Source organism: Chiloscyllium plagiosum, unplaced genomic scaffold (assembly GCF_037043375.1).
Source record: "Chiloscyllium plagiosum isolate Xiang-an unplaced genomic scaffold, Cpla_swu_hap1 HiC_scaffold_39, whole genome shotgun sequence".
In the NCBI taxonomy this organism is placed as follows: Eukaryota; Metazoa; Chordata; class Chondrichthyes; order Orectolobiformes; family Hemiscylliidae; genus Chiloscyllium; species Chiloscyllium plagiosum.
Genome location: NW_028270177.1, coordinates 19,343,084 through 19,355,170, shown reverse-complemented (window position 1 = coordinate 19,355,170; position 12,087 = coordinate 19,343,084). Strand labels below are relative to the sequence as shown.

The 12,087-nt window shown below is 42.2% G+C and overlaps 1 protein-coding gene across 6 annotated transcripts in view; it reads left to right on the top strand.

The window, feature by feature from the left end:
* myo5aa (myosin VAa) overlaps positions 1-12,087 on the top strand; it is a 243,849-nt gene that overhangs the window by 115,506 nt on the left and 116,256 nt on the right. For all 6 annotated transcript variants that reach the window (XM_087981139.1, XM_087981135.1, XM_087981138.1 and 3 more), the window contains exons 10-14: positions 3,069-3,334; positions 7,118-7,199; positions 8,156-8,296; positions 9,266-9,391; positions 11,164-11,247. In XM_087981139.1, coding sequence (XP_087837265.1) covers positions 3,069-3,334; positions 7,118-7,199; positions 8,156-8,296; positions 9,266-9,391; positions 11,164-11,247 — 699 coding nt within the window. The remainder of the gene's footprint in view (positions 1-3,068; positions 3,335-7,117; positions 7,200-8,155; positions 8,297-9,265; positions 9,392-11,163; positions 11,248-12,087) is intronic.

Sequence of the window (12,087 nt, the reverse complement as noted above, 5' to 3'; positions counted from 1 at the left end):
CATAACACAACTGAAATTGCTGGAGAAACTCAGTAGGTCTGGCAGCAGCTGTGGAGAGAGAAACAGAGTTAACGTTTTGAGCCCAGTGACACTTGTTCAGAAATTGAGGACTACCAAACCTGTTGAGTTTCTCCAGCAATTTCTGTGTTTGGTTCAGACCCTCAGCATCCACAGTTATTTTGTTTTATCACAGTGCTGTCAGTGCAGTGACGCTGAAGGGCTGTTGCTGTTCTTCAGTTACAAGATGTTCCTTTGGGACTAGTTCCTTTACATTACTATTTGTACTGCACATTATAATACTTCAAACTAGTGGTGGCTGTAAGCTAGACTGAGGGGGGCACACAGAGAGGGTAAACTGGAGAAACTTTTCCCTGAGAAAGTCAATAAATGGGGGACGGGTAGGGGGCACAGTTTTAAGGTAAGGAGCAGGACATTTCCGGGGGATTTGAAGAAATGTTTCTCATCCAGAAGGTGGTGGCATCTGGAACTCACGACCTGAAAGAGCAGGAATCCTCAAAACATTTGATAAGTATTTTGATGAGCACTGAAAATGCCATAGCATAAAACCATTAAGATATAGTAACAGAATCAGGCCATTCAGCCCATCATGTCACCTTTGCATCTCGATCATGGTTGATACATTTCTCAACCCCATTCTCCTGCCTTCTCCTTGTAATCCTTAATCCCCTTACCAATTGAGAACTTGTGTATCTCTGCCTTTAATGCACTTAGTTACTTGGCTTCCACAGCCCTCTGTGGCGATTAGCTCCACAGGTTCATCACCCCGTGGCTGAAGAAATTCTTCCTCATCTGGATTCTAAAAGGTTGTCCCTACACTCTTGAGGATGTGTATCTGGGTCCTAGTCTCTCCTACTCGTCAAACTATCTGCTTCATCTGAGGGCGGCACGGTGGCACAGTGGTTAGCACTGTTGCCTCACAGCACCAGAGACCCGGGTTCAATTCCCGACTCAGGCGACTGACTGTGTGGAGTTTGCATGTTCTCCCCGTGTCTGCGTGGGTTTCCTCCGGGTGCTCCGGTTTCCTCCCACAGTCCAAAGATGTGCAGGGTCAGGTGAATTGGCCATGCTAAATTGCCCGTAGTGTTAGGTAAGGGGTAAATGTAGGGGTATGGGTGGGTTGCGCTTCGGCGGGTCGGTGTGGACTTGTTGGGCCGAAGGGCCTGTTTCCACATTGTAATGTAATCTAATCTAAATCTAATCTAATCTCCACTCCATCTGGCCCCTCAGTTTTCTGTAAGTTTCAATCAGATCGTACGAGGCTACGGGGAAAATGTTTGACATGAGGTAAAAGTTTGAAGATAGATGATGGGTGCGGGACCCTTTTCCATCCTCTATGATGCAATTTTTAAAAATTGAGACAGTGGGTGTCAGCAAACTAGTTAAATACTGGTTGTGAAGAAAGGCTGGGCGTGGCTTGTATTACTGCTGTCAGTAAACACTGCCTTAATTCATGTTCCTTCAACTAAATAACACACAAGTACCTGTTAACATTTCCCCCTTTTACCTAACCCCATGGGCGTTTTAAAATGGGAGTGCAAATATTGACAGGCTGTGATCCCTAAAGATATCGTGTGTCGCATCAGCTTTACAATAAATACATCTGAAGGTTTTTTTAGACCTTGCAGCTCAGTTATCACAGCAGGAAGACAAATAGATGCCGAGTGACACAGAATACAAAAGATAACATTTCCAATTTATATGCCAGACTCCAGCTGAAGCTTTGCCAGGCTTTAAGTTTAATTTGTCATAGTTCATGGAATTCATAAATAATTTTTCCTTTAATCTCAATGTTCAGATTATCCTCTTCCAAAAATATCTTGGATTGTAATCCTCCTGGAAATAAAACTTCATCTGGGGATTTTGGTCATTTGACTTGTCAGCAGCTCCATTGGCGATTTTAATGTTGGTGTCTGAATTCTGTACTGAATACCCGCTGTAATATCTTCAAGTTAAAAGTGCCCACTGTTGGTTGATTTAACAAAGGCATGGTAACTAGAAAAGAAGGAACCTATTATTCCCCTAACTGTGTATTAATTCTCAACAAATTGCTCCAGGTTAGACAAATAGATGATTGACTTACAATCCTGTAGGTACCAAAGCTACCTGTAACTAAGTTGTTGGATACTTCTGAGCTTAGCCACTGTCTGATGGAACACTTCACCTTGTAATTATAGCAATGCTTTTTAAAGACAAGAGCAATTAAAAAAGACCTGCTAGTGATGTGGACCATGCTCAGGAGTACTGTTTCTCTTTAGTTCCATTTTAGTCATGTCGAGGAAATGCCACAAACAAAATATTTATGCATAATCCCTCTGAGTTAGTAAGGATAGGGAGAGGAAGAAGCTTACAACAGAGGATGAATCTGGCAATCTCTGATGCCATTCTGTCTCCTATTGTCATGTGAAACAGAAATTGCTGGAGGTATGGCAGCATCTGAGAGAACGAAGCAAAGTTCACATTTCAAGGCCGTTCTGATGAAGAATCATTGGACTCGAAATGCTAACTCTGCTTTCTTCCCACAAATGCTGCCAGGCCAGCTGAGTTCCTCCAGCAATTTCTGTGTCTTTTTCAGATCTCCAGCATCCCACTGTAATTTGTTTTCTTTGTGTTTAGTTCTGACATTGGGGGCAGGAGCTGAATAAAGCACCACATGCATTCAAGTTGCTTGCTGAAATTTGCACCTTCCATATGATTGGAGTAAAATCAAAACAGGAATTGCTGGAGAAACATAGGAGGTCTTGGCAACATCAGTGGAGAGAAACAGAGCTAACATTTCAATTCAGAACCAATTCTGTAGACTCGACCTTGACACTGTTTCTGCCTCCACGGATGCTGCCAAACTTGCTGAGTTTTCCCAGCACCCTTAGTTCTTATTTCAGATTTACAGTATTCGCAGTATTTTGTATTTGTGTGACTGGGGGGAGGGGGGGTTTGATCATATTACAGGTTTAATAATGCTGTTTTATGTCTTAGCTGGCTGACGTTGAAGGGAAGTGAGCTGACCGAATTGCGCAAGTTGATGGTATTGTGTTCTTCTGACTCCACAGCCAAACACTGAACACCTGATCATCTTCTGTGAGCTGCTGGGCGTGGACTATGAGCAGATGTCTCACTGGCTGTGTCACAGGAAGATTGTCACTGGCTCAGAGACCTACATCAAGCCCATGCCCAAATTCCAAGCCATCAATGCCAGAGATGCTCTGGCAAAACATATCTATGCCAGTCTCTTCAACTGGATTGTACTCCATGTCAACCAGGCTCTGCAAGCTTCAGTAAAGCAACATTCATTTATCGGTGTGCTGGATATATACGGGTGAGTGGAATGGTCTGCCGTTATTTTCTCTGAAGAACGTACACATTGATTTTGAAGCATAACATCTGGTTGCTTCCACTGCACTGTTCTGCAATTCACATGAAATTCTATGTTAGAGCATGAATTCCCTTCATGTCAAGAACAAGGCAACTTAGTGGTCACTTGTGGTAGTGGTTTACAATGTGTTCTACAATATAGCTTGGAATGAGATTTTGATTCTGGATGGTATACATGGGGATCTCCGTTTAAAATAAATACTGATGGAAGATTCCAGATGAAGCAAGTCAAGGAAAGTAACACAGGTTGTTGCCAAAGTTAGTTAGATCGGAGTAGATAAGGATCTTGGTTAGGGTGAGGTGAAATTTTAAGTGTTTGAAGAAAGTGAAGGCAGTTGGCTATGATCATTTATCACCACCTTGGTACATCCATTCACAAAAACCCAGATACTATTCCCTCCTGTCTCTTCCATTTCAAAAATTCCCCTTTAGTTTCTCCCTTTCAACGTTCCATTCTTGAACAAATACGTTTGGATATTTGGCCTCCGGTACAATGTCTGGGAATCCATTCTATGTTTTTGATCATTGTGCTGCTTGCATTTGGTACCAAATTTGATTTCTATAAAGCTGAACCCACGGGTCATTAATCTACCCTGGGAAGCCCTTTAGGGGAGGTGATAGTGTAGTGATAATCATACTGGATTAGTAACTCCGAAGTTCTGATGAATACATGGGTTCAAATCCCAACGCAGCAGGTAATGGATTTGAAGTTTGATGAATAAATCTGCAATAAGAGCTGATCACAGTAATGGTGAGCACGTCATTAAAAGAGAACTCTGATTTGCTGATCTATTTTGCAAAAAGAAATCTCCCACTTTTATTTGGTCTGGCTGACATGTGACTTCAAACGCACATTCACATGACTGACTCTTAACTGGCCCTCTGAAATGGCCTTGTATGACATTCAGTTCAGAAGCAATTAAATGTGGGTAGTGAATTTTGGCTTTGCCGGTCATGCCCTTATCACGTGAAAGAATAAAAGATAATTTTGTTGAAGGTTGGTTTGTCAGACTAACTGTTTCCATATTATCAGCTGTCATGTAATGCTTCTTGCATTTATACAGATCCTTTATCATTACTCATTAGTATCTTGAAACATGTACTATTGATTTGACACTGAGCTGTAGATGGTACGATCACAAGTTGATCAAAAGATAGATTTGAAGACAAAGAAGAGCGAGCCCTGGCAGCTGATACATGGCCTTAGTGATCAAGTGATCAAAACTGGGGAAGCCCCGTGATCTTGGATTGTTGCTTTTGAGAAGGTTTGGGTAAGGAAGTGAGGAATTTGAAAACCAGGATAAATCGATTAAAGTTGAATGGTTATTACACTGTTAGAGTAACCACTTAGTTGCCTGATGTTAGACATGAAAGCTCAAATTGATACAGTCTTACTGCACAGCTCAGTGACCTTATGTAGTAAGTCAATTGTGGACTGAACCAAGCGCTGTACAATTTAAACAAAAAACCTTCTCCAACATGTTCTGTGCTCTGGCTATTTAATTTCACATTCCATTGGTTACTTGCTGCTCTGCATTGATCACATATGTGAAGTGTTGTGCTATTCTATGACTCCTGGGTGACTTTTACCACCATCCCAACCTGGCACCACTCATTTAATATGTCGCATCCATTTTTTCCTTTTAGCCTGGGATACTTTACACTAGATCCTGTAAATAGTGTCTGTCATTGTCTTATCCCCTTGTGTACTGTCTCCAAGCTATTCTGTACTTGATGGGCTCCCTTAACTTTCCCTGCTGCATCTTATTTCATAGTTTGGAGTTGCTCAGGAGAAACTGAATTGAGTGATTTGACTATTTCTTTCTGCTGAAGGCTAAAAGAGATGGATTTCAGATGTGTTGTAAACCTATACTGTACTCTTGTAGCTACAGCATACTTGGGCATTGCACCTTTATCATGCTCTCATATTTTATTGTAGAAACACAAAATTAGGAGCAGAAATAGACCAATTAGCCCTTCCAGCCTGCTCTTCCATCAGTATGGTGATGGCAGATCATCCAACTCAGTACCTGTTTTCTCCCAACTCCCTTTGATGCCTTTTGCCCCAAGAATTCGTCTCATATTCACATCTTAAGCAGCCATTCCCTCAATTGTACCTTTATCATATTCAGCCTAGAGTCCGGTTACTAGTGGTATGCCACAAGGATCTGTTTTGGGACCACTGCTGTTTGTCATTTTTATAAGTGATTTAGATGCAGGCATAGGTGGATGGGTTTGCAGATAACACTAAAGGCGGTGGAGTAGTGGACAGTGTAGAAGAATGTTACAGGTTGCAGGGAAACTTGGATAAACTGCAGAATTGGGCTGAGAGGTGGCAAATGGAGTTCAATGCAGCTAAATCTGAGGTGATTCATTTTGGGAAGAATAACAGGAAGGCAGAGTACTGGTCAATGGAAAGATTCTTGGTAGTGTGGATGTGCAGAGGGATCTTGGAGTCTATGTACATAGATCCCTGAAAATTGCCACCCAGGTTGATAGTGCTGTTAAGCAGGCATACGGTGTGTTTATTGGTAGAGGGATTGAGTTCCGGAGCCTCAATGTCATGCTGCAACTACACAACAGGCTGGTGTGGCCACACTTGGAATGTTGTGTACTGTTCTGGTCGCCCTGTTACAGGAAGGATGTGGAAGCATTGGAAAAAGTGCAGAGGAGGTTTACCAGGATGTTGCCTGGTCTGGAGGGAAGCTCTTATGAGGAAAGAATGAGAGACTTGGGTCTATTTTCTGGAAAGAAGAAGGCCAAGAGGGGATTTGAAAGAGACATACAAGATGATCAGAGGATGATAGTTTTGACAGTGAAAGTCTTTGTCCTCTGATGATTACGTCAGCTTGTACGAGGGGGCATAATTACAAATTGAAGGGTGATAAATTTAAGACAAATGTCAGAGGCAGGTTCTTTACTCAGAGAGTGGTAAGAACGTGGAATGCCCTAACTCAGCCACATTAGGGAGATTTAAACAATCCTTGGATAAGCACATGGATGGTGATGGGATAGTGTAGGGGGATAAGCTTAGAATAGTTCACTGGTCAGCACAACATCGAGGGCCGAAGGGCCTGTTCTGCACTGTATTGTTCTATGTTCTATGCACATGTTCCAAAGAATGTCATTAAAGGCAATTGTTTTGAATTCAGTATAGTTTACATGTCCTGTGGATCTGAGCATTTATTACAGTAGATGACAATGTTTTTGAATCTATTTCTTATACCATGAATTGCCGCTGTTTTCATTCTCAGTCTGATGGAATTGATCAGTTGATGAGTATGTGTGTGTAGTGGGCCACTCCTGAATTTCTGCTGTTGCTTACTTTCACCAACTATTCTGAGTGTGGGGCCATCACTCTGTTGATGTATTCCTGTCTGAGATGCTCCAAGTCCATTTGCCACCTCCCTGTGTAGTTTGGCAGCAATAGGGATACAGGCATCATGGGAGATAGAATCTGCCCTCTACTTCATGACAATTCCGAGTTAATCCTGCATTGACATGATATCCTGTCATCTTTGTCAGAATATTTTCAGCAGACTACACTGGCCAATTTGAACACCTCAGTTTCTAGAATAGCTGATTAATCTCACGTTAACACCAAGCCAGATAAAGCTAACAGCCCAGGCTCACAATATGCATGCTTTCAGAAATCAATCTGTTTGTTTTATTTTCAAAGTGAAGTTTCAGTTGCTCACTGCATTTAATGTTATGAATATTTATACAGATTTGAGACTTTTGAAATAAACAGTTTTGAACAATTCTGCATCAATTATGCCAACGAAAAATTACAGCAGCAGTTTAACATGGTGAGTACTATGTCTTTGTGTCTTGATTAGTATAATTTTTGTTTAAACTGGTGCTGGTCTTTGTACTGTTGTCCGTGAGGTTAGATTTTCCCCATGGACAGTGATATTGAGTAAGTGATGTTTTATTGGCTGGCAGTTAAAACCATCCTTCAGTTCTCTGGAAGTCAGTGGGACTGGAAGATGGTCCATTAGTACAATGGCCAGCAGATGTGACAAACGCCATCTTGTGCGTTCATTCAGGTGTAATGCCTCCTCTTGTAATGCTTGACCTGTAAACATCAAGAGCAGGTTTCCCCAAGAAAGGCCAAGGAAGTGGTCAGCTTGACACACCGAACTAAAGAATTAGCAGTATGGTGGCTCAGTGGTTAACACTGCTGTCTCACAGCGCCAAGCACCTGGGTTTGATTTCACCCTCGGGCGACTGTCTGTCTGGAGTTTTCACATTCTCCCAGTGTCTGTGTGGATTTCCTATGGGTGCTCCCACAACCCAAAGATGTGTAAGTCAGGTAGAGTGGCCATGCTAAATTGCCCACCGTATCCAGGGATGTTGTCTCCCTATAATGGGCGGCAGAGAAAATCTGAACTAAATGTCGCACATGGCCAAGTAATAGTGGTTAGAATAAACACCTTCTGATATCTGCATCGAGGTTAAATAACACAAGCTGTCCTGTAAAAGTGCGAATAGCCTTCCCCTCAACATCCAATGAATTCAAATGCTTTTTACTGAGAGGCTAATGTACTTTCCCAAAACTACGTGATCATTATCAATGCAGTTCCCAACAACTATTCAGCAGCATTGAGTGCAGTCACTGTGTCGTGCTGTAGGAATAGACCCTTTCTCCTGTCATAAATATGACTCCTGTCCCTTTCAGAATGGTTGACTTGGACCTGATTTGATACATTGAGCAGTTTGGAGACCAGGGATGTTTAACAGATGCTTTCTCTTTGCTGTCCAGCATGTCTTCAAGCTAGAGCAGGAAGAGTATATGAAGGAGCAGATTCCATGGACACTCATAGATTTTTATGACAATCAGCCTTGTATCAACCTAATTGAAGCTAAACTTGGCATCCTGGACCTATTAGATGAAGAGTGTAAGGTAAGCCTTGACAGCTGTACATGGGTTGGCCTGTATTCAGTGATGAGTCACTTGCCTCAGTGTTCTCCCATCACAGTAACTGAGCTTCTTCCTCAGTTCGAGTTGACCAAGATATGTAAGATATGACATTCACCGTATTTCCAGACAACAGAGCCCTGGCACCTCGTCCAGCTAGTTTTGACAGACTTGTTCAGCTAAGAAAGATTTCCACTCCTGTTAGATTGTTGGCTGTTATTTTGACCAAATTATAAACTGGCGTGGTAGTCAATTTGCGGTGCATGCAGGCAGACCACAGCCAGAGTTGAAATCTGGCCATAGCAAGTTCTAAATTGAAGTTTGCTGAATCTGGAAATGTGTGGGCCGGCACTATGTAAATTAATCACAAAAGCCTCGAGATTGTTTGCAGAAAAACAAATCCAGCTTGTTCTCTGTGCCCCTTAGAGAAGGAAATCAAGTGACTCCAAATTCGGAGCACAGAGTTGGCCTTGGAGAAGCCGAGGAGCTGCTGTAAAAAATCTATCTGTAACATTCTGCTATTACCCCCACCTCCCAATGCCTGCACTGTCTCTTCTCTACAACCCTTACCCCTCCCTTTACCTTTTGTTCATTGATACCTTTGTTCTTTAGTTTGCTGACACTCGAACCTTTCTTTGCCCTCTCCTTCTGTACCACATACTCCTCACCCATCTCTTCCTACAGCCCATTAATATCTCCACCCCTCCTTTAGTTCGGAGGAAGAGTCATATTGAATTTGAAATATTAGCTTGGTTTCTGTCTCCATGGATGCTGCCAGATCTGCTGAGTTTCTCCACTTTCTTTTTGATTTCACCTCTGCAGCATCCTCAGTATTTTGTTTCTACTTTCACCCCTGGAGTTTAGAGTACTTGTCACTTGAGGTTTGTTCTAATTTTACAAAAGCACATATTGATCCTTCTTGATCTCTGGCGTTGTTCTTTCTTTTACATTAAGATGCCCAAAGGATCTGATGACACGTGGGCTCAGAAGCTTTATAACACTCACTTAAACAAGAGTGCGCTGTTTTATAAACCACGCTTATCAAACAAGGCCTTCATCATCCAGCACTTTGCTGACAAGGTAAAAGGGCTTTTCAGTTGCATTATTCCTTGGATTTCTTGATCTGTTCCGTTTTTGCAAGGAATAAAAGAATGGCTTTGGTGACCAGGTAGTTAGAGCAATGGTAAATTATCTCTTTTTGCAAGTTCACGTTAATTTACTGAAATTCAACGAGGATTGTCTGTCACATAAAGATCCCAATTCTTTGACCTGCTTCACAGTTGGTTGCACTGACGGATTTTATTTTTTTTTAATCTTCTGCCCTTCAAAATCATTCCTAAACTCTGACTGTGTTGGTCAAGAGCAATCTTTCTCTTGTTTATTATCCCATGACCACAGCTGGAAATGCGCGTGCACTTGTTTACCCATGCTTATCCATTTCGGTCAAATAAACTCCTCCTAAATAGTGACCACTGCAGTCAGCTACTGAAGCCAGACTGTTTGTTTGAATTCAGCACCTTCAGGAGAGAAATAAAGTTGGCAAAAATAAAATTGCACTGTTCAATAGCCTTGGCCTAAGATCTGTATGAAAAACGTGTTGCTGGAAAAGCGCAGCAGGTTCAGGCAGAATCCAAGGAGCAGGGGAATCGATGTTTCGGGCATAAGCCCTTCTTCAGGAATGCCTGAAATGTCGATTCTCCTGCTCCTTGGATGCTGCCTGACCTGCTGCGCTTTTCTAGCAGCACATTTTTCAGGCCTGATCTCCAGCGTCTGCAGTCCTCACTTTCTCGTAAGATCTGTATTCCCAACCATAAAACCCATTCCAATTCTTCCAGGACTTTTTAGGCTGTCCTTCAATAGGTTCACTTGTGTCTCTGCTCCTCAATGCTGATGCTAGTTAGCTCCGTTGGCTGGTTTGTGATGCAGTGAGGAGAAAGTGAGGTCTGCAGATGCTGGAGATCAAAGTTGAAACTTTATTGCTGGAACAGCACAGCAGGTCAGGCAGCATCCAGGGAACAGGAGATTCGACGTTTCGGGCACAGGCCTGAAGAAGGGCCTGTGCCCGAAACGTCGAATCTCCTGTTCCCTGGATGCTGCCTGACCTGCTGTGCTGTTCCAGCAATAAAGTTTCAATTGTGATGCAGTGATGCCAATGGCATGAGTTCAGTTTCTGGCTGAGGGTACCATGAAGGATTTTCCTTCTCGATCTGTCCCTTCATCCAAGGCATGGTGACTCTAAGGTTACGCCACCACCAGTCGTCTCTCTGTGCTGAGAGATTGGGTCAGTGGCGACTTTTCTTTTGAAACTGAGGGAGAAATGTAGTTTTAAGAGCAAAAGAAAGTTGTTTCCATTGTCTGTCACTAAATAGTATCAAATATTTTGTTTCTCTGCCTGACTGTTTCCCAATAAGATTTTAATCTTGTGAGTTTGATTACTGTACACTGTATGAAAGCAGATTAATCTGGTTCAGATCTGGCTGCTTCAAGCTTTATAGCAGAGAAGCATCAGTCATATCTGGATTTTTTTAAAGAATATTTCCATCTTAATGATTAACCTGTCTAATGTTTGAAACTTGGATAGAAATATAGAACTTGCAATTCTCCTAAAAATAGTTTTGTTTGAATGTTTGTTCTTCTGATGTTTACCATTCCTATGACTGTGAAGCACATTTTAGCTTCTTAATAGCAGATCTAGTGCTCTCCACTCCATTGACTTTGCATTGCTGTGTCACACAGATCTCCAAATTCCTGCGTTTTGTTTTGGGTCAATCTTGAACTGTGACCTTTTACAGGAAGTTGTGCAGATTATTCATTAACCTAAATCTGGTGTTGTTCCAAATGGTCTTTACCAGGTTGAGTACCAGTGTGAGGGCTTCTTAGAAAAGAACAAAGATACTGTATATGAGGAACAGATCACCGTGCTGAAGGCGAGCAAGGTGAGTGCACTGTGAAAAATTTGAGCGTGGCTGAACTACTGTAATAGTGGCAGAAAAATAGTCCATTGTGTCGACGGAATGCAGCACTCATTGTAAACCTGTCTCACACCTGGTCATCTGTCAACACTCCTCCAAGAAATAACTACAAAATATCATAAGCATCGATTTGGAATATTCTTATAGTGTGGGTCGTAATTTGAAAGCTTTGTGCTGGTGCAAAGCACGATTATTGCTAGTGTAAATATTAAATCGGCACTGTTTTACAATTTTTTTATTCTGACCACTCCTGGCCTTTCTAATATAGAAAAAAAAGTAGCAAACGTGGAAATCCCTTGATCCAAATTGGGAGTATTAAGATGTGACCAGGATGTTTCGGATCAGTGGTTGATAAAACTTAAAGTTGTCACTGAATTATTATTAAATTGAGGTACAGTGATGTCAGCGTGTCATGGTCTTATTGGGAGCTTAAGGAACATTTGTAAATTTTCATGGGTAATTGGGCCTCTAAACAACAAAGTGGACTTGCTAATTCATCCCTCCTCCTAGCTGGCCCATGTAGCTAAGTTACACACAGCAGGGTGGTTTCATACTGTGCCAAATTAACGTGTCTCTGTTTAGGCAGTTCTACAATGTACCTGGTTTAGGGGTGGAAAGATTGGCCTTTGTTCCTGTTCCTGATGGTTATCTAGCACCTCCTGATGAAAGTGAATGGAAATGGTGGTGAAAGGGCGTGGCCTTGCTCATAATGCGGGTCCCGAGAGTTAATCTAATGGGGGGCTCAGCTGCCCAACTCAACCAGCATTGATGAGGATTTCTCCTGTGAGCTGGTGGCCCGTCCAC